This window comes from Dryas octopetala, chromosome 2 (assembly GCF_963921425.1).
Source record: "Dryas octopetala chromosome 2, drDryOcto1.1, whole genome shotgun sequence".
Lineage (NCBI taxonomy): Eukaryota > Viridiplantae > Streptophyta > Magnoliopsida > Rosales > Rosaceae > Dryas > Dryas octopetala.
The window spans coordinates 17,877,494-17,897,917 of record NC_141367.1 but is presented as its reverse complement, the minus strand read 5'-3'; the positions used below and the strand labels follow the sequence as shown (position 1 = coordinate 17,897,917).

General features: G+C 37.4%; 3 protein-coding genes across 4 annotated transcripts; 1 reads left to right on the top strand and 2 right to left on the bottom strand.

Annotated features, from left to right (window-relative positions):
* Positions 1–1,953: 1,953 nt before the first annotated feature.
* LOC147293635 (uncharacterized) lies at positions 1,954–5,806 on the top strand. The gene is made up of 4 exons (XM_086232604.1): positions 1,954–2,085; positions 2,164–2,238; positions 3,863–4,429; positions 4,692–5,806. Exons 1-4 carry the CDS (start codon positions 2,038–2,040, stop codon positions 5,712–5,714), a joined length of 1,713 nt encoding a protein of 570 aa, XP_086088730.1. The 5' UTR covers positions 1,954–2,037; the 3' UTR covers positions 5,715–5,806.
* Positions 5,807–6,797: 991 nt separating this feature from the next.
* Positions 6,798–10,027, bottom strand: MBD02 (methyl-CPG-binding domain protein 02). 2 transcript variants are annotated; one of them, XM_086233207.1, is made up of 5 exons: positions 9,759–10,027; positions 9,041–9,638; positions 8,876–8,929; positions 8,625–8,779; positions 6,798–7,512 (listed from the first exon to the last, which is right to left on the bottom strand). In XM_086233207.1, exons 1-5 carry the CDS (start codon positions 9,763–9,765, stop codon positions 7,322–7,324), a joined length of 1,005 nt encoding a protein of 334 aa, XP_086089333.1. In that variant the 5' UTR covers positions 9,766–10,027; the 3' UTR covers positions 6,798–7,321. The 2 variants fall into 2 exon arrangements, with proteins under 2 accessions (XP_086089333.1, XP_086089332.1); XM_086233206.1 differs by having other exon boundaries at positions 6,798–7,515; positions 9,759–10,026.
* An 8,150-nt stretch (positions 10,028–18,177) lies between these two features.
* On the bottom strand, positions 18,178–18,773 carry LOC147293633 (mitochondrial import receptor subunit TOM7-1-like). The gene has a single exon (XM_086233782.1). The coding sequence runs from the start codon at positions 18,708–18,710 to the stop codon at positions 18,492–18,494; it is 219 nt and encodes a 72-aa protein (XP_086089908.1). The 5' UTR covers positions 18,711–18,773; the 3' UTR covers positions 18,178–18,491.
* Positions 18,774–20,424: the final 1,651 nt, after the last annotated feature.

Below are 20,424 nucleotides of genomic sequence, written 5' to 3'. Positions count from 1 at the left end.
ACTATAATAAAACATAAATGTACATATGTTTTATTATATATTTTATTACATATTTTTATAAACAAACGATGCAATTGTGTTGTCAACGATCCGAACCGTTCAAATTTTAGTTCATCACTCAAAGATAATTCGTGCAAAAAATTAGCTTAATCGGAGATGTAAAAGTGACATAATGGTGGTCGAATTAATGAACGATCGTGGTTTTTCTAATGATGATCGAATGGGTAGATGAATGTCGATTTAGCCGATTTTTTGTACGGATGATCTTTGACTATGAACATAGAAAATGAACGGGTCAAATTGTTGAAATCACGTTGTGGTCTTCATAATTATGGAAACAACAAGGTTTCAACGAGAAAGTTATTAGAATTATACTCTTCAAGTGTATTTATATGTAGAAGTTCACATATCGATCGTGTTTTCAACGATCCGAATCGTTCAAGTTTTAGTTCCCCACTCAAAGAGAATTCTTGCAAAAAATTAGCTTAATCGGAGATGTAAAAGTGACATAACGGTGGTCGAATTAATGAACGATTGTGGTTTTTCTAATGATAATCGAATGGGTAGATGAATTCCGATATAGCCAATTTTTTGTAAGGATGATTTTTGACTATTAACATAAAAAATGAACGGCTAAGATTGTTAAAATCACGTTGTGGTCTTCACAATTATGGAAACGACAATGTTTCAACCGGAAAGTTATTAGAATTATATTCTTCAACTCTTCAAGTGTATTTATATGTAGAAGCTCACATCTCGATCGTGTTTCCAAGTTTTCAATGATCCGAACCATTCATTTTTTAGTTTTTCACTCAAAGATCATCCCTGCAAAAAATTAGTTCAATTGAAAATGTAGAAATTAGATAATGGTGGTCCAACTTATGAACGATCGTGATTTTTCTAATGATAATCGAATGGGTAGATGAGTTCTGATTTTGCTGATTTTTTGTAAGGATGATCTTTGACTATGAATATAGAAAATGAACGGCTCAGATTGTTGAAATCACGTTGTGGTCTTCACAATTATGAAAACAATAAGGTTTCAACGAGAAAGTTATTAGAATTATACTCTTCAACTCTTCAAGTGTATTTATATGTAAAAGTGACGTAACGATGGTCGAATTAATGAATGATCATGGTTTTTTTAATGATAATCGAATGGATAAATGAATTCCGATTTGGCCGATTTTTTGTAAGGATAATCTTTGACTATCAACATATAAAATGAACGGTTCAAATTATTAAATTAATGAACAATCATGGTTTAATAACTTTAATTATAGTTGTATTATAAAAGTTGTATATATACATATACATTTATGTTTTATTATAGTTGTAAATTTGTAATGTTGTATATAATTTTCAAAGTTTATTATTTATGGTATTACATAGTATAGTTTACACTTTACACTATTACTATTTACTAATATTATAGAATTATATAATAACTTAATAAGCATATTAATAATTTATTAGAATAAATAAACGAAAAACCTATTAAATATGTTATGATTCACAAATTAGACAAATAAACTAGTCAGCTCAGTTGGTTGAGAGTTGAAATTTGTTCTATGAGGTCTCAAGTTCAATTCATAACATAGCCAAAATCCTATATTTTTTTTTATTGAAGATATTAAACGGGCTTTGGGCTTCGGGCCGGGCTTTGGGCGGGCCTAAGCGGGCCGGGCTTTGGGCGGGCCGTGGGCTTCAAGGGGATGGCCCAAGCCCAACCCAAGAAATCTTCGGGCCGGGCCGGGCCGGCCCAAATGTCGGACCAAATCGGGCTTCGGGCCCAATGGGCCGGGCGGGCTTCGGGCCTTGGGCTATTTGGTGAGCCCTAAACAAAACAAAACAAACTTCTAATTTGGACATTTTTTTGTAAAAATATTTTTGAAGTGGCTCTTAAAAAATAAACCGGACGTACAAACACCGTTTTTTAGTCTGGACACTGGACAACACCAGTAGTGGGTAAAGAGTGAAAGTAAACGCTGTAACAATTACACCCACACTCTCAGCCACCACTGAATTCTGCATAATATGCTCAGTGCTTCCATGTTCTCAGCTCCCTCATCTTCCTTAAGCCTGGTAAGTCTACTCTCTCTCTCTCTCCCACACTGGGTGTGCGTATTGTTGTTGTCTTCTGACTCTGTGTTGTTTTTGCAGAGTGTTGCTCATTGGGGTTTTAGCAATACCTGGAATTTCAGGACTCTAGGAAGACCAAGCGCTTGTCTCTCTCAGGTATGTTTTTGTTTCAGTACCCACTGGTGATGGTTCTCATTGCAACGGTCTCGTTTACCTGTACTACCCAGAAACAAAGTAAAATAAATTTGAGCCTCATGCCTGTTCTTTTTGTCATTTTAGTTACTTTGAGGGTTTAATTTCTGGTTTTTTATTATGAATTCATCTGAAATGGAAAGAACCCGATTTGAAATTTTGAACTCTCATGTGCTCTTGCTGTCTTGTTTGTTGTTCCTGCGGTCCTGTGTTTTCTTCCCTCCTGTGTATGTGGAAAAAATAATCAATTTTGCTTCTTCATATGGTTGGGCTTTACTTTTGTTTGTAGAGGTCTATAAGTGCTATGAAAAATGTATGAGTTACAATTTGATTTTTTTTTTTCGCTATTTAATGTTTCTAGACCTTAATTTTGAATTTTCATCAAATATCCATATGTTTTAGCCTTAAAGCGTTTAATTGATTTGTTTTAATTAATTGGGAAATGTCAATGTTTCTTTAAGAATGAATGAGAGTTGTCAATATTGGTCAAATTGTGTTGTAACTTACTAAATGACTGGATTATTTCCATATAAAAATGATGGTTGAAGAGATTGTGAATTCATTGTCAATAGGATATAATACTCAAGGAAGAGAAATTGTAAAATAACGAGAAATCTTTAAAGACAGAAAAAAAAAAAAAAAAGGAGAGAAATGTTTTTGACATGCATCCAAGTAAAGCTCAAATAAAACAGCAGTTTTCTATGTTGAAAATAATATATGTATATATATATATATATATATATATTTTTGGAGTATGTTGTGTGTTTATAACAGTGTACAGTGGAGCTCTTATTTTTGAAAGGTTAGTAAGTTAGACAATGATCACTTTTCCATCATTGAGCTCGGACTTTTGGAGTTGGAGACATTAGAAATCATGAAAGAAGTTACTGCATTGATTTGATTAGTTATGATAAGACTTATGGTTGAATGGCTGTTGGATTAAAAACCAATTGTTTGCTTTATTTAGAAAAAAAGTTGTTGTATGTTTCTTGTGAATTTGTTAGCTGCACATATTGGCCATAGGCTTTTGGAGCTGGAAACTGATTTCTCGGCATGGTTTGTTTAATGTTAGAAAAATTTTCCAAACAAACTTATGAAACAAGTGTAATCTGGCTCAAGACTTTATTTGTCATGAATGAGAGTAAAAAGGAGGACATCAATGGAGGCCACAGATGGACTGGAGGTAATTCTTATAGGTAGTAATGTAGGAGACAATAATTAGGCATGCCATCACTGTGATCTCAATATTTAAGCCCATGAGGTTGCTCATATGGCACTGGAGTGTGCCACAGGAAGCATAGGTCCCAAGTTTGACTTTACCCAACCTTGGAGTCAGCTCTACTATAATAATGTTTCTCATAACTATTGGGCTGACCTGCCGCATGCTATAGGGGCATCCAAACTGTCCCGGTGTTTGCCCCCCTCAAGGAAAGAGTGGGGTCACGGTACCCTCATCTTTTAAAAGAGAAGCATGTCAGATTTGAACCTTGTCTATTTAAATCGAAGAGTGCATGTGCTAATTTATTTTTCAGAAGTTGTTGTGTTGCATTTTTCTTTTTTAGGGTTAACTCTTTGAATTTTCTTGTAGGAAGGTAGCAATTTAGAGCCAAACAAGAAGCAAGTTAAAATAAGTAGAACTGTTCAGATAGGAAAAACCAGGTCTGCCACAAAGGATGAGATTGTCATTTCCAACTCTCAGATATCTCAGCGGGAGAGTTCCCCTCCACTTGTTAATGCATTGAAGGCTTCAGCTGAACAAAGTGCTGCTACCTTTCACTTCCCTGGGCACAACAGAGGTCGAGCTGCGCCATCGTCTTTAACTCAGCTTATTGGTTTAAAACCATTCGTTCATGATTTACCTGAGCTTCCGGAGCTTGACGACCTCTTTTCTCCGAAAGGACCCATTTTAGATGCACAACAACAGGCAGCAAAACTCTTTGGTTCATTGCAGACATGGTTCCTTGTAGGGGGTACCACGTGCGGAATTCAGGCAGCAATAATGGCTACATGTTCCCCTGGAGAAATTTTAATTCTCCCTCGCAATTCCCATATATCAGCTGTATCTGCTATGATAATGTCTGGTGCAGTACCTAAGTACATCATCCCTGATTACAATTTTGACTGGAACATTGCTGGTGGGGTCACTCCTTCACAGGCAAGTCTACATGCAATGAATGTTATGGTTATTACTTTAAATTTTAAAATGACATTACATGGCTACTGTGTTACCTTCCAAAGCATTAATCTGTAAAGATTTGGTATGTTGTTGCTCAAATATAAAAAGTTTCTTTTAACAATTAAAAGATGTTTATAAAAGCAAAAATTATTATGATGAGCTCTTTCCCCCTTCCATGTTGACATTATACAGCTATTCTATTTCTATTTCTGTATATGAACTAAACTAGCTGTTATAACAGGTAGAAAGAGCAATCAAGGAAGTGGAGCAAGAAGGGCAAAAACCAGCTGCAGTTTTCGTCACTTCTCCCACTTATCATGGTATATGTAGCAACTTGAGCAAGATAACTGAATTGTGCCATTCTCGTGGAATTCCTGTGATTGTTGATGAGGCACATGGGGCACATCTAGGATTTCATCCCCGGATGCCAAATTCAGCCATGCAGCAAGGTGTTGATTTAGCTGTACAATCCACTCACAAGGTTCTTTGCTCGCTCACACAGTCATCAATGCTGCACATGTCAGGGAGTCTAGTAGATAGAGAAACAATTTCTAGATGTCTTCAAACACTTCAAAGTAGTAGTCCTAGTTATCTGCTTTTGGCATCATTAGATGCTGCTAGAGCTCAAATTAGTGAAAATCCAGAAACTATTTTTGAAAAGGCATTGCAATTGGCTATTGAAGCTAAGAATATGATAAGAAAGATTTCAGGTGTTTCAGTGCTTGATGTTCCAAGCTTCCCTAACTTCCCTGCAATTGATCCCTTGCGGCTTACCCTAGGATTTCAACAGCTTGGCTTGTCTGGCTACGAAGCTGATGAAATTTTATATAAGGATCATGAAATCATTTGTGAACTTGCTGAAACCCAATCCATTACTTTTGCAATTAACCTTGGAACCTGCAGAGAGCATGTCCAGAGGCTAGTGTCAGGAATAAAGCATCTAGCAGCCGCTTCTGCATCAACTTGGGCTGCTAAGAGGAAGGCGGACGGTGGTCATTCTGCACTCTTTGCAGATATTAAGACAAGCTTAATTCCTAGAGATGCCTTTTTCAATGGTAAAAGGAGAGTGAGTATTGAAAACAGCCTTGGGGAAGTTTGTGGAGAGCTTATATGTCCATACCCACCTGGGATTCCAGTAATGATCCCTGGGGAGATTATCACAAAAAAAGCTTTGGATTATCTGCTAGATGTTAGAAGCAAGGGTGCTGTTATCAGTGGAGCTTCTGATCCCCAACTCTCTTCCATAGTTGTGTGCAATAAGTAGTGTTTGACAGGGAGAAAGTGGTGCTAAATTTCAAATTTGTTCTGCTTCAAAGGGAGAAGCAATCTGACATGAAATGCAATGTTATTTTTCAAGTTTCATTTTGCCACAACCAATTTATTCAAAAAGAAAAGAGACATGCGACAAAAAAACGTTGGCATTCAGATTTTATTGCATGATTCAAGGTAATGGTGAGCATTCCACAGCTTAGTCTGAGCGTCTAATCTTTTATGGGACACTATCTAATGAAAAGGAACCCTGTCCAAATACATCCAATTCAAGTCTTGCCTTTTGCAACCTAGCCCACGCCAATACTATTTGGTTTTTATTAGTATTTCCCCAAGTTCAGTGATATACTTAAGGAAGTGTACAGTTTTAAATTAATTAGTTTAAAATATTTAGTTTGGTGATAATAAAATAATGATACGATGAAAAACCCCAACTCAATATAAGCTTAAATTATAAACGATAATGAAAGAGTTGTAGTTTTGAGGGTAAGGCATTTAGAAACCCCAAAAAAAAAAAAAAGCTTGTTTCGGCAGTGCAGGTTCAGGATCGGAACCGTTTATTTTTTAGATCATTTATTAAAGATCTTTGCAAAAAAATCAACTCAATCAAAAATCGTTTAGTTATATAACTGTTATCGAATAAATAAAATAAATAGACAGTTTATATTTAAAGAGTAATTTTTTTAACCAAACCGTTTATTTATTTTATTTATTCGATAATAATTATATAACCACAATTTTTTAATTGAATTAATTTTTTATAAAAATAATTTTTAATAAATGATCTAAAACATAAATGATGGGGGGTGGGGGGGGGTGTTTGGGGTGTCTTGCAGGTATCTGGAGTTGACCCAAGTATTATCCTTTTTCTTTTGATGACATGAGGTGACACAAGTATTGTGCTTTTCTTTATTCTTTTGATAACAATGTCAACATTCAATGAGAGTTCAAATCTACTATCTTTTTGAATATAGTATAAACGACAAAATCGATTGGCAAACCCAAACATCTCCCAATAAGTTCAGCAAGGTCAGAGTTTCCAATTAGCCTGGCCCACTTCAGTCCCTAATTGCAATCATGTTAATATTGTCTTCACTATTTGTCAATTCAATAATAAGAGATTATTTCATGGAGCATGCCCTATGGGGCATCCTCTCACAAAATCTTCTTGCAAGACAAATACATATACATATACATATATATATTCACAAAATAAAATAAAATTCACTAGTCATCAAGACATGCCGTTCTCCTGCACAAGACTTGCAAATGCAACTCTGCACAGGCATATAACCATCCATATACATGTGAAACTGGTTTGCCTTGGATGTGGCTTGGCTAATATAATCGGGATTTCCTTTTCATGGTAGCTCTTTACATATTACAGGCATAAGGCTGACAACATCCCTAGACCCCAAAATGATCTGCCTCATTTCCTCACAAGTTCAAAAACCTTACTTTTCTTCTCTGAATATACTTGTATATAATTTTGTAGTGTAGGGCAAAAAAAGACCATACAAAATGAACATTCAGTTAGCAAAATAAGAACCATCTGGACAGATCCCCGCAGATAAGAACTCTTTCAAGATTGACCAGGCCCTTCTACCTTGACTCTGTGCTGAACCTTGGATTACTATTGTAGATCTTTGATGGAATTCTTGTTGTTGCTCGCTTCTTTGTAGGTCGAACAACAGGATCAAATGGAGGTGCCTCCAAGTACGGAGGAGGGAGTGCTGGCCTACCAAGTTGCAAGGCCGTAGGGTCATCTGGACTAGCCCACGCTAGGGGATTTACTGCTGCAGAATAAACAACTCTTTCAAGAACCATTCATGAATTAATAGTTAAAGGTTCCAGTTTATTCTGAATTTTTCCTTTTTTGATGGAAAAATCCAAATTTTGTTTTCAATTAAAAAAGGTAAGGAAGTTTTTAGATATTGCGTGTTTTTAAGATACTATACAATCAATCAAAGGGATGGATCCACCCCAAACAAAAAAGAAAGATTTCTTTTAGAAAAGGAATTAAGGAAAACGGGATTCGGATTCAAAAATACAAAAAAGAAGGAAAAAAGAGAATTTTTTCATAATTTTGTATCTTTTTGGTGGCATGGCCTAGTTTTGCATTAAATTTTTTTATACAAGCAGGCTGAAGTAACAGGACGTCTATAATCAAGGGTCTCAATTCCCCCTTGAAAAGAAAAGAAATATTGAAAAAACCCGATGGCCTATATAATTCATTTTCCTGCCTGCATTTTGTATATCCAAATGATCTATTCAGGTCCAAGGCGCAAATGGGAAATGCTGTAAAAACTAATACATTTGCAGGAACACAATGTAGAGGACATCCCACTGAAGGGTTTTTTCCATTCGAACTGCATAATGTCTTAATCAAGTCAAGGTCAATACATAAAGGAATCGCAATATCTGTACCATAAAGGATGCAACAGTATCTAATAAAACTCAAATAGGACATCACACTTTGCAGCATCCCCTAATGAGTGTAAATTTCCAAACAAATCAACTTGCCAACCTTTCTGTGGAGGTGCCCTAGACCATAGCTATCAAGTACACAATTGAAAAGCAAAAAAACAAAAAAAATGTTTTGCAAAAATACATACCATCATCCGACCTGTTTCAAACAAATAATAATAAAAAAAAATAAATAAAAAAAAGCACTTCCCTACACTTATTTTTAGGAAAAAAGACATTTTAGACTTATCAGGCAGGCAGGCAGGCCTCACGAAAGCGTTTTTATCCACTATGAAAACGCTACTGATATTGTTTTAAACATCAGGAAAGAATATCATTCCACATTGACTTATGGGGCAAATAATCTGATTGAATCATGAAAACTACAATTCATAAAGAAGCAATTAAAACAGAGTATACATTGTATATGAATGCATACCTTCACCAAGTTCAAGAGGTCTACTGGCATCAGTAGAAGCTGGCAAACGAGGGCGCTTCCTCACATAATTTTCTTGCAAAGGCCTTGGGATTTGGAATGAAAATTGCGACATAGTAACCCCATCGCTCAGATACTCAGGATGTTCCATCAAATACCTGAAGAAATCAAAAGCATCACAAACTACTCAAAGATCCCAGTTGTGATTGAGAAGAAAATACAAGCTATTTTAAAAGGGAAACACTGAAACATACTTTTGAATCTCCACCATTGAACGAAGTTTCTTGCCTGAGGGTGCTTCATAATACCTGCAAATACAAAACATTGAAATGGACATGTTAGAAAAGGTTGCATTTTGGCAACGGGGATGAAGATGATGATGATGATGATGATGATGATGGTGCATTGATAATACATACACATCTGCAAACTTGGTGCTTCCTTCACCTCTAATCCTCAGTAAGCGTTGCCACCCAGGAGGGGGCTGAGCAATGTTGGGCTTATCAATGGCCCAGAGTCTGCTCCCATCTTGCTGTATATCTGGGGGATCATCACAAGAAATGTGAGGCCGCCATTCGCGTGCAGTTTCGCAGTAAAAGGGTCGTTCCAAAATGTGTTCTCGAATCTGTTCGTACTTGTCTTTTGTGGGTATGAGCCTCCATTTGAAACAATTAGCACACTGCACAGTGAATGCCCCAACAGAGGGCAAAACCCTAGGTGTGTGTTGATTTGGGATTGGAAACGAAATGGGTCTGTCCCCATTTTCGTTCCTTGTAGCTAAAGCAACAGAAGCAGCAGCATTAGCTGCAGCTAAAGGATCGTAGAGCACCAGCTCTTTGGATTTCAAATGGGATTGAACAATCTCATCATCTGAAGAAGAAGATGACGAGGATGAAGAGAGAGACGAAGATGAAGAAGATGAAGGGACATCAAAGGTTTCTGGGGCAGCGCTGTTTTCTTCTTCCCTTTGGAGCTTAAACGTTATTTTCTTATAAGGACTTGGAGAATCCATGGAATCTGCAGATCCCAAACACATGTGGAGAAAACATGAGACAGAAAAAGAAACATTTCTACATACACCAGATCTACAGAAAGAACATCAAACATCAAACATGTTTTCAAGGGTTTGATTCTTACCGGACATGAGGATGAGAGATCTATGACGATGATAACTTTGGACAGACAGAGAGAGTCAATCAGAGCCGTTGGTTTTGATGTAATGGGTAGATCCTACGGTCGGAGGGTCATGTCGGAACTGCATATGATCCACTCCAAGTTTTATCCTCTGTTAGAGAGAAAGAAGAAACATAAGGACGGTTATGGGCTTCTTCCCATCTGTTCAATTACTTTTATTTTGTTTTTGTTTTTGGGGTTGAAGAAGTTCAATTACTGCAGTTTTTAGTTTAATAAATCCAGACACCTAATACCAAATCCAAATGTGAAGTATTTGCATTTGGATTGGATGTAAAATGATAAATATAGGAGCATGTTTTATTTTTTTGCTTAATCAATGGAATAATTGGATAACAGTCCACATCACGTGTGATAATTTAATTTCTCAAATGGTGCGCATGCTGCAGCATCGTTTTAATTAATTTATGAGGCCTTAATTTTAAGGTATTCACAATCTAAAAATTTAACCAAAATTATTAAAACACACAAATTTAATTTGCAAGTAACCTTCTAAAAGGTTCAAAATAGGGGAGCCAGTGAAATGACAAAACACAGCACAACAAATATAAAAAATATCAAGTGTGTTCTTACTAAACCACCTCCTTCAATTGCGGGCTGAGAAAAAAAAAATACAAAAAAAAAAAAATCTAACATAAGCTCAACTCACCCAAAATAAAAATGGAAACTAACACTAGTTCAACTCACCTAAAATAAAAAACTGAAACTAATCCACAACAGGTTCAACAAGCGCCAAACTAAAATTGCAAACTAAAATGCATCAGAAAACTATGCAACTGTGATACCCAGAAAAATTTAGAGCAAATTTTTTTTTGCGGTATTACTTGATCATGGTTGACTTGTAGGTCAAACCACCACTTCTATCTAAGTTGTAAACGTGACTCGTAGTACTTTTGCTTATAGTTGGAACTACCTTTGTCCTTGTTACTGTTACTTTCTATTTTTATTTTATTTCTATTTTATTTTGTTGCTCGCGTCTTGCGAGTGAGACAAAGATTAACGGTAGTAACCTTGGAGGGACAATGTAGTAATTTCACACTCGAACTCTTAGACCCGAACTTGAGGGCGTGACACATGGCAAGAGGGGCCGGCTTCCCATTTCTTAGGAAGCCCATTTAATTTTTCCCTTAAACCTAATTATTTATTTTGGACCCTAGTACATAAATCCAAGCCCAATTATTTTCCTTTGGCATGAAAAATTAAAACCAGCTGGGCTTTTTAATTACATATGGTTAGCTTAGGCCCAAAACCCAATCAGCAGCCCACCTAGCCCCTAAGACAGCCACATACACGTTATTTAATTCTGATGGCTGTTAGTTTTGGAAACCCAACCAGCCATCATTTGTAAACTCATGTACGCCAACCCTTTCACCTTCCTCTTCTTCTTTTTGTCTGTGTTCTCTTCTCTCTCTGCATTTTTCTCTCTTTACATTTCCTCTGTAGCCAAACAGTCTTGTAACCACAAACCAAACCTTAGACAGCATTCTCGAGTTCACTAGGTGAGGAACCTTTGAGCCGAGAGAGAGAAGTCGGAGACCATCGTCTCTGAGCTACATGAATAGAAGATGTGAGGACTGATTTTGGGTAATTTTTCCTTTTGCATGTTACCTCCTTACGTTTCGATAGCCCTTCAGATTCTTTCTCTGAAGTTATAAATTTCACCAAGGCCTTGAACTAACTTTGATACCTTCATTTGTGTTTCGGGGCTGCTGGACTTTTGTTTCACTCAGGGAGAGCACACAACAATTGGTTGAGGAAGGTTTGGATTTCTCAATCCTCTTTTCATTCCTGACTTCGTTCCCAAAAACCTTTCATTTTGTCGATCAAGCCCAGGACTTGGTCATTTCTCAAGGTGATCACTAATATGGATTGTATTTTGTGAATGCATGTGCAATCCGAGAGTAGGTCTGTTCTTCTTGGTAAGTTCCTACCCTTATTTGTGAGTCAAGTTTCTCTTTTTACTTGTTTAGACTGATAGGCTGTTAAGGGTTTCATCCTTGATACATGCAAGATCAGAAAAGAGATTTGGTGCACTTGCATGCAGGTTTGAGGGTACTATCTCGTGAAACCAAGCTGTGCTTTGGGGTAAGAAGCTCTAAACTTATTTGTGAACCTTGTGAATCTATCTTGGTGTTGCTTTGGGTGTGTTGGTCTGCTTGGTTTGGCAAAAGAGTCAAGAGTTTTGAGTTTTCTGTCAAAAACTCTCTTTTTCTGGTTTTTGTAACTCCTGACCCCGAGTTACTATTTTTGAAAACTGTACTGTTTGACAAAGTATTTCGACCTGATTTTTGGTATGCATAAACTAGACATCCTAATGGTCATTTAGAGACCAAGAACACCTCAATCGGACCTCTGACGAATTAGTTATGAATTTTCTAAGCTGACCCTGAATTTCTGAAACCTGACAGCAGCGATTTCATTTTTACTAGTCTAAGTTTTTGAGTCTCCCTTGTGTTCTAGTGGTTTTAACCTAAAATGAGGTTGATGGGATGATGTTATACCTGTTTTGATTGGTTTCCTTATATTGGATCATGCGGTTTGAGGTTTTAAGACATCAGTCACTCCACCTTTGAATTTGGAGGATGAGCATTGCTCCCAAATCATAGGCTGGATTGATTGGCGAAACTGTATTGATCCACAACTCCAAACCACTTGATAATTTTTGTGAGTGACCCTCTGCATGTCTAAAATCATCCCACTAATTTTCATAACTTTTGGACTGTTACTTATGTTTTTAAAAATCCAAGACTACACCCTGCTCCAGTGATCCTATTTGCTAGCAGTCAGCTACTTTCTAATTCTTTCCTTTTTAAAACTCATCCATTTGACCACCTGAGTTATTTACATCATTATAAATTTGTTTTAAAGTCCACCTAGCATTCATTTAAATGTTTTCACTCCTTGGATTATTCATTTGGTGTCCGGGACAATCTTAGCTTGCCAAACAAGTGCGTTAATTCGGTAAAACCCCATTCTTGAACTTGGTTGTGACTTGGTGTGTTTTGTGTACTGTTGCAGGGGCCTTGTTAGTTTCTTAAGAGCTTTAGAGTTTGGGGGCAGCTCCTATAGAAGGTAGGGGGGCTTGCCCAAGTTAATTTTCTAGAAACTAACAATTGGAGAGTCTTGCTTGTGCTTGTGCATGATTGGTTGTGTATGTACATTGTAAGTGTGATACTTGCATCCATGGTGGTTAATTGTTGTGCAGTCTGGAACCTACAGGCTTAGTACTTGCTTAATTGCTATTTGAAAACTCTAGTTAAACTATAGGATGCATAAATGGTTAGATTAAAGGCCTAAACGCCTAAAGAAAATTATGTGCTATTTGATGATTAAAAGAAATAGAATTATCGGATTATAATCACTCTATAATTTAAACGTGATTTATCCTTATTTGCCTTGCAACTGGCCAGCTTGATTAATGAATTATTCCTCATAATATAATCTAATTAAATATGGTAATGAGGCTTATAAATCCCCTTTGAACTACTTGTGTGACTTATATTTCAGTATGTGAAAAACCTTGTATCATTTCTATGATTAATGGCTACTGATGAGAACCCTTAACTATGTAATGGTTTTGAGTTGATAATGTTGTTATATGTTGAACACTGAAATTGATATTGAGCATGTGCATTCCTACATGGACTTGATTTTGGCATAGGTTGATGCTAGTGGATTATGCATTCATGCATCATAATCATTTTCATTGAGTATTTGTGAAACTAATGAGAATTCAGTGTTTGGACACCTAGTCTTAGAACGAAGGGTTGCGTGAACGACCTTGGGTTTCGATTCCCTAAACCACAGTGGAAAACCCAGTGAGTAGTCGGCCCCCTGGTCAGCTCCCCATGTTCGGTCAGAACGTACTGGGATAGTACGAACTGCGTGGATACATTTGATTTGGTAGTATACTGGGTTTGCGACCATGGAGGTACCACGGGTCGTGAGAGCCGTTCTTATCACTAATTTGCGGCAGAAGGGTAGGCCGGGTAGTGATGGTACTGCTGTATAGGCTATGGTGGTCCACTGTTATTTAACAGGTAATGAGATGTGCTTCTGCGGATTGGCAAAGATACACGTGCATAAGATATTTGTTGCATGCATCTTTGACATTTTTGCCATGAAAGTACAAAATGACATGTCTTACATGATGAACTTGATATAGCATGTTATCTTGTGATTTATTACGTTTTTGTACGAATTGTGATTTATGGTGTGAAGCCCTGTTTGGGTATGGTTGTTTTTAAACGACTTGCTTGTTAAGTAAGATAAAACTTGAGATTGTGTGGACACATTTTTGGGTCGGGTGAGCCGAGCAAAGGATCCAGTGGTTTGGTGATGCTCACCCCTACATAGATTTTGTAGGTTTGGCGTTATGGTGATACTAGTGGAGATATCTGATGACGAGACACCGCCTACTTCGACGACAATTAGATATTCGAGTTCCAGCAGTTCCCTCATGAGCGAGTGAGTACCGGACCAGTGTCTTAGACTCTCGTACTTATCCTTCGTTAGTCTTTGGCTCATTAGTGTTACAAATGTTTGGCTTACTTGAGGTTTATCTATTGCAAGACTACTCTCGGGGGTGTGTCGGGTTAACCCCGGATTACTTGACTTGTAATTTGGCTATCTGACCTAGGTCGACCAAGTTACTTAGATCCTGAATCCTACCTAAATTAATTGATAATAATTAACTCGGGCCTAATATTAATAAATTAATTAGGAACACACCTTCCGACGAGCTCACTATTTAGTGGACGTTCCGCTAGTTAACTCTGCCTACCTATTTTGTACATGGGTAGAACGGTAAACTTAAGGCTTGTGCTTCTCAGTTAATGTGAGTTTGAGCCGTCGGGGGTAACGGTCAAGTTCATGTTAATTGAGGGGTACGCCGGCTGCCACGAGCTCAATTTCCCTAGGCCCGGAATTGGGGCGTGACAGCAACTACATACATATTTTTACTACACTTTGGACAAATATACGTTTTATATATGTTGATGCACAAATTTCGTCAAGTCATCAACGACAATAATCAAAACATAAAACGACAATTACAAAAGCAAACACAAGGATGTATAGTGATTCACCTGATTCCAATTAGATCCAGGCTACGTCCACTTGGTTGTGATTAGGGTTTCACTATGAATAATTGGAGATCGAATACAGAGAAATATGACAGCCCTAGAGCAGTATGTTATGAATCTCCCCTCAATAGAAAGGTGGAGGGCCTTATTTATAATAGATGGCAAGACTCTCACTTTTACAAATACCTTAATGGGCTATAACACATTTAAAGCTCAAATTTGATACAAACAATAAGGTTCTATACAGTTTAAGACCCAATATTTTCTAGGACTCAACATGGCACAAACTGGGTATCAACAATATACCAAAAGAACCTAAGAGAATATGAGAGAAAAAAATTCAAAACGAACAAAACTAAAAAAAAAAAAAACGAATTGAACCTATTAAACTAAGTGATCTAGATGTTATAAATGTTATTTTATTGTTATATTTTAATAATAAGTGTACTAGAGATTAAGTAGGATGTTTTTTATGCATTCTACGCTAATTTATTCAAATATATTAACCAATTAGCCCTTCCTATTGGAGATTATTTGTGTACTAAATTGAAAAATCATTATTTTTGTATTCTTAATTGATTGTTTTAAATTCAAAATTAATTTATCTTCTCTATTAATCTTTTGGACTTTTTTTCCCCAATTATTATCTTTCTAAATTCTGTTTTTTGGCCTAACTTTCTTCATGTGCTATTTCACCATATATCACTGTTAAGACATAGTAAGTACATACATGTATATTGGAAAAGAGTTAATTGCACCAATAGTCCACTTATTTTTCCCAAACTAAATAAGTGATCCAGTTGGCAACACTTTGGACTAAATTGAAAGTCCAAGATAGGGGACTAAATTAAAAGTTCAACATATAAGACATGGTACAAAAACTAAATTTTGTTACAATTTAGGCCACGAAAAGTCTGATGTGTTTCAGTCCATTTTTGGCTAATGTTGTCCCTCAAATTAGCCAGACATAAGTTGACTTTGAGCGACAAAATTATCTAAAATAGATGATTTTGGACCAAATTGAAACACGTTAGAAATTTTGTGGATTAAATTGCAACAACATTTAGTCCGTGGACCACATTAGGATTTTAAGAAAAGTAAGTGGACTATTAGTGTAACTAAGCCTAATTTTCTATAAAATCAGATTTGGACGCAACTATTGCTCATAAGGCTACTTTTACTTATTGTACAGTAGTCACTAGCTTTCAAAAACTGGTTTCAATTTGTCACTAACTCAAATTTTTCAAAAACTTGAATATCATTATTTCGAAATGAAAACAATAAACAGAAGATGACAAAACCCCATACAGCTTTCTACTTGTTAATTCCCCAACAACCAAACACCGCATTTCATCTCCATAAGCAATATGAAGACGATTAGCAAAACCATTCAGCAGACAAAGCATCAATCCAAGTTGGGTTATCAAAGTTAATAGATTACTTTATGGAGGAAAATGAGAAAGCAAACGTCTAAGTATTATTGCAATTGTGGCACAAACAAAACTAGCAGACATACATCCAAGATAGGTACCACTATCAATCGGACACAAACTACTAAAACATAAGCCTCATGAACTAGAGCAAATCACACCTCATAAACACAGCAGTACAGCATAGAGCCTAACCTTCACAATAGTTCCAATTGCTAGGTGATGTCAATGAAAAAGACGGTCCTCTTCCACAGAAATTAAGAAAATAGCATCAGAATACAGATTTTGTAAGAGAAACCTCACGAAAGGACCAACTTAAATAATATAAATGTTAGGTACTAATCTTATAGTCCTCAAAAACATTTGATAACTCTTGTATGATTTTTCAGACAACTCAGAACTTAGTTACTAGGACGGGAACTGGAAAAGACTCTAGGACTCTGACTAACTCTTAGGGATCATTAAATCCTTTGTTTTACACACTGTGGCTCATATCATCATATGCTAAGGCAATGGGATGAAATTGAAGTTCATCTACAAACATATGTACGTACATGTGGGGTGCTTGTGTATGTGTAGAGATAAGTATAGACTATAGCATTACAGGAAGAGGAACCTCAGATTTGCAACGTGTAAGCAAATGAGCTATTGATGCATATACTGATACAATAAAGCCCACTCATGAGGCTCATAAACTTCAATCAACAAGGGGGTGAAAATATAGTGATACGATGCAGAGCAGAGATTATATCATTCACCTGATCACTAATTTAGGCCTTCTTAATTCAATCTTAGTCTTGACACTACGTTTATTACAAATAAGCAGCAAGAGACATACCACCAGTGTAGCTTTCACAATGTATAGGTTTAGACACTACATTATTGTTTATAAGAAGTAGTCTGAGCAATCAAATCTGGAAAAACTGATGTAGCAACATGTAATATTTTACATTATTGCATGCACTGGAAAAAAAACTGATGCGACAAAGATAAAATCAAGAAATAACCAATTCAAAGATACTTAGCAGATTTCAGCAAAGCCAAACAATTTGTTCTTTAAAGAAAATGCGCCATAAAAGAGCAGACTTAATCTATTGAGAGACAGAATATAAGTTACTCCTTGCAGGAACAATAAATATTTACTGTTTCAATAGTACTAATCTCCTTATCATACTATAATACAAGTAGGCTCTCCAGAGGAGGTCCACAAAATTTTGGAAAAAAAACTAATCAAAGCCCCTTCATTTTGACTTGAAAGGATTTTGATTGGGGAAACAAGAAGGAATGAACACAACCTAAGCCCCTCCAGTTTGACTGGCCTGAGGAACCAGGGAAGGATGCCACAAAATCAAGCCAAGCATAAGGGATTAAGGGGACTTGGTTTGGTCCACAAACTTGTAAAAATCAGTAAACTTCAGAGATTTTTGTACTAGAATAACATCCAATGGTGGGTAGGAATATTGATGACCACAACATGGCAACAATAATCTTGAAGTCCGCAAAGCTTATAACACCAAAATGAGCTACAAGAGCTTCAACATATCAAGAACTGCAACCAGACAACAAGTCTGATAATCACAGAAAAGGACAACTAATAGTGTGATCATTGCTTTACTATCCCAAAAGAAACACAGAGCTATCTGCGTAGCAAAGGCAATACTAAAAATTTTTTTGGTGTCAAGAACATCAAATAAGAAAGGAAAAAAATTGCAAATACCCGGATTGTAAATGAGACAATAGGAGAAACTAGAAAGCATAGAATCATAAAATCAAGGCAGTCAACTTGGTACTCAAGAATATCAAATAACATAGAACTTAAAAGCCCAGAATACTGAATCATAGGAAGCAAAATTACGATCCAATAGATTATTATGAAGCATAAAGCCCAAGATTTCATATATTTTATAAATTCAAAATACAGAGGCAAATTTCCATCCAAAAGTAACTAATCATCGATTTATGCAAAGAGCATACATAAAACTCCACAAACCCATTTACTAAAACTAACAGTAATACCTCCCTAACATACAGAACAAAACCCTAAGCAGTACCCTGATCCATACGATGAAGATTCGACGAATAGTCACCGACCCATAACCCATTTTCGAGAATCCCAAAACCCCATCTGGGTATTAAAGGATTCGACCCGATCCGACCGGACCGGATCAGACGGGGCTGAGAAGCTGAGAAAGATGGGGCTTAGGCTCTGAGTTCATGCCGATAATGATGATCAGAGGAATGAAGCCATAGTGGGTAACCACCTTGGCCTTCTTCATGGTCCAAGTGCTCCACTCCTTGAGGCACTGAGCCGTTGATCGCTCTTCGGAGCCCTTGGAGCCCTTGCTGCCCTTGCCCTTGCTCTTCAAAGCAACCTTCGACGCCATTGTAATTGAATTTCTTCTCTGTGTTTGTGTGACTCGCTCTCTCTCTCTCTCAGTGATATAAGCCTAAATGCTAAAACCCTAATTTTAAGTGTCGTTATTGTGGCGGTGGCGCGACGTATGATTATGATAGCGGCAATCACAGCCGTTGCTTTTCTTTGGGAAAATTACACTTTTTAGCAATTATTTGGGAAAATTACACAAATCGACCTAGACCTTGACCAAAGTTTTATTTTGGTCCATAAATTTTCATAGCAGTCATTTTTGTCCTCACTTTAATGGTGCGTTTGGATAAAGTAGTTTGAAACTACTAAGGAATTCACAAATGATGGAATTAAAAATGACGTGATTTAAAATTCTAGAATTTGTAAATTCTCTTGTTTGGATAAATGTAATCATAATAAAATTTAAATACGAAATTTATAGTAGTTTTATAAAAAAGTGATGGTGATGGTGGCAACAATAAAAATGATGCTTGTGGTGAGTTGACGATGGTAGTAGGGGTGATGGCCCACGGGCGGTGAGAGAAATGGTGGTGGCAAAAATTGGGGTATTGGAGGTGGCGGCAACGGCGACATTGGTGGTGGTGGTGATGGTGGTGGCGACAGCAACGACGATGGTGGTGGTGATGGCACTGGTGATGGAGGCGGTGGCGGCGATGTCAGTGTTGGTGGTGGTGGTGGTGGTGGTGGTGGTGGCGGTGGCGGTGGCGGTGTCAGTGGTGGTGATGGTGGCAGCGACGGTGGTGGCAGTAATGGCGGTTGTGGTGGCGGCGGAGGTGGTATCGATGGTGGTGGCAGCGGGCCGTGGTAGTGGTGGTGGTGGTGACGATGGTGGCGGTGGCAGTGGTAGTGGTGGCAGAGGTGGTGATGGCAGAGGTAGTGGTGGCGACGGTGGTGGTGGTGTCGGTGGTTGTGATGGTGATGGTGGCGATGGCAGTGGCGGCGGTGGTAGCGGTGGCATGGTGGTAGTGGTGGTGGTATTGTAATTAATTGGCAAGGTGATAGGTGGACACGACTTTTTTTTTTTTTTATATATAAAAATTGGAATTTTGAAAATGACACCAATTTAGGTGGAATTTAAACTTAGAATTTATAGTCTTCAAATCCCAAGTTTTTTTTCATATAGAATTTATAAAATTCTATATTTATGGACTCAAATAAGGAAATTAGAACATGTAATTTCTTAAATGCTGAGTTTTGTTTAAATTCCAAATTTTTTTTTCTCTATCCAAACCAAGGAATGAAATTTTCGTTTTTTAGGGATCTCGAAATTTTATCACATATCCGTTATTTTTCGTAAAAATTTCGCCAAAATTTCGGTAATTTCGCCCGAAATTTCGAAAATGCCCCAAGCACATTTTGGTTAAATTTCTGGAAATTTCGCGTATAAATCGAAGGGAGGCAGAGACCGGAGGGAGAGAGGGCCGCCTTCGCCGGAGGAAGAGAAGAGATCGGGAAGAAAGAGGTCGCCGTCGTCGGAGGGAGAGGAGATCCGGGGAAGAGGAGATCGGGGAGGGGGAGGGAGAGGGAGGAGAGAAAAGAGAAGGAGATCGGGGAGGGGGAGGGAGAGGGAGGGAGAGAGAGGAGAGAGAAGAGAGAGAGGAGATTAGGGAGAGAGGACGGAGGAGGGAGGAGGGAGGAGTGAGGGGGGAGGGAGGTCTGCGTGAGTGAGGGAGGAGAATAGAAAGGTAGTCTGCAGTCACAGGTGAAAAGGA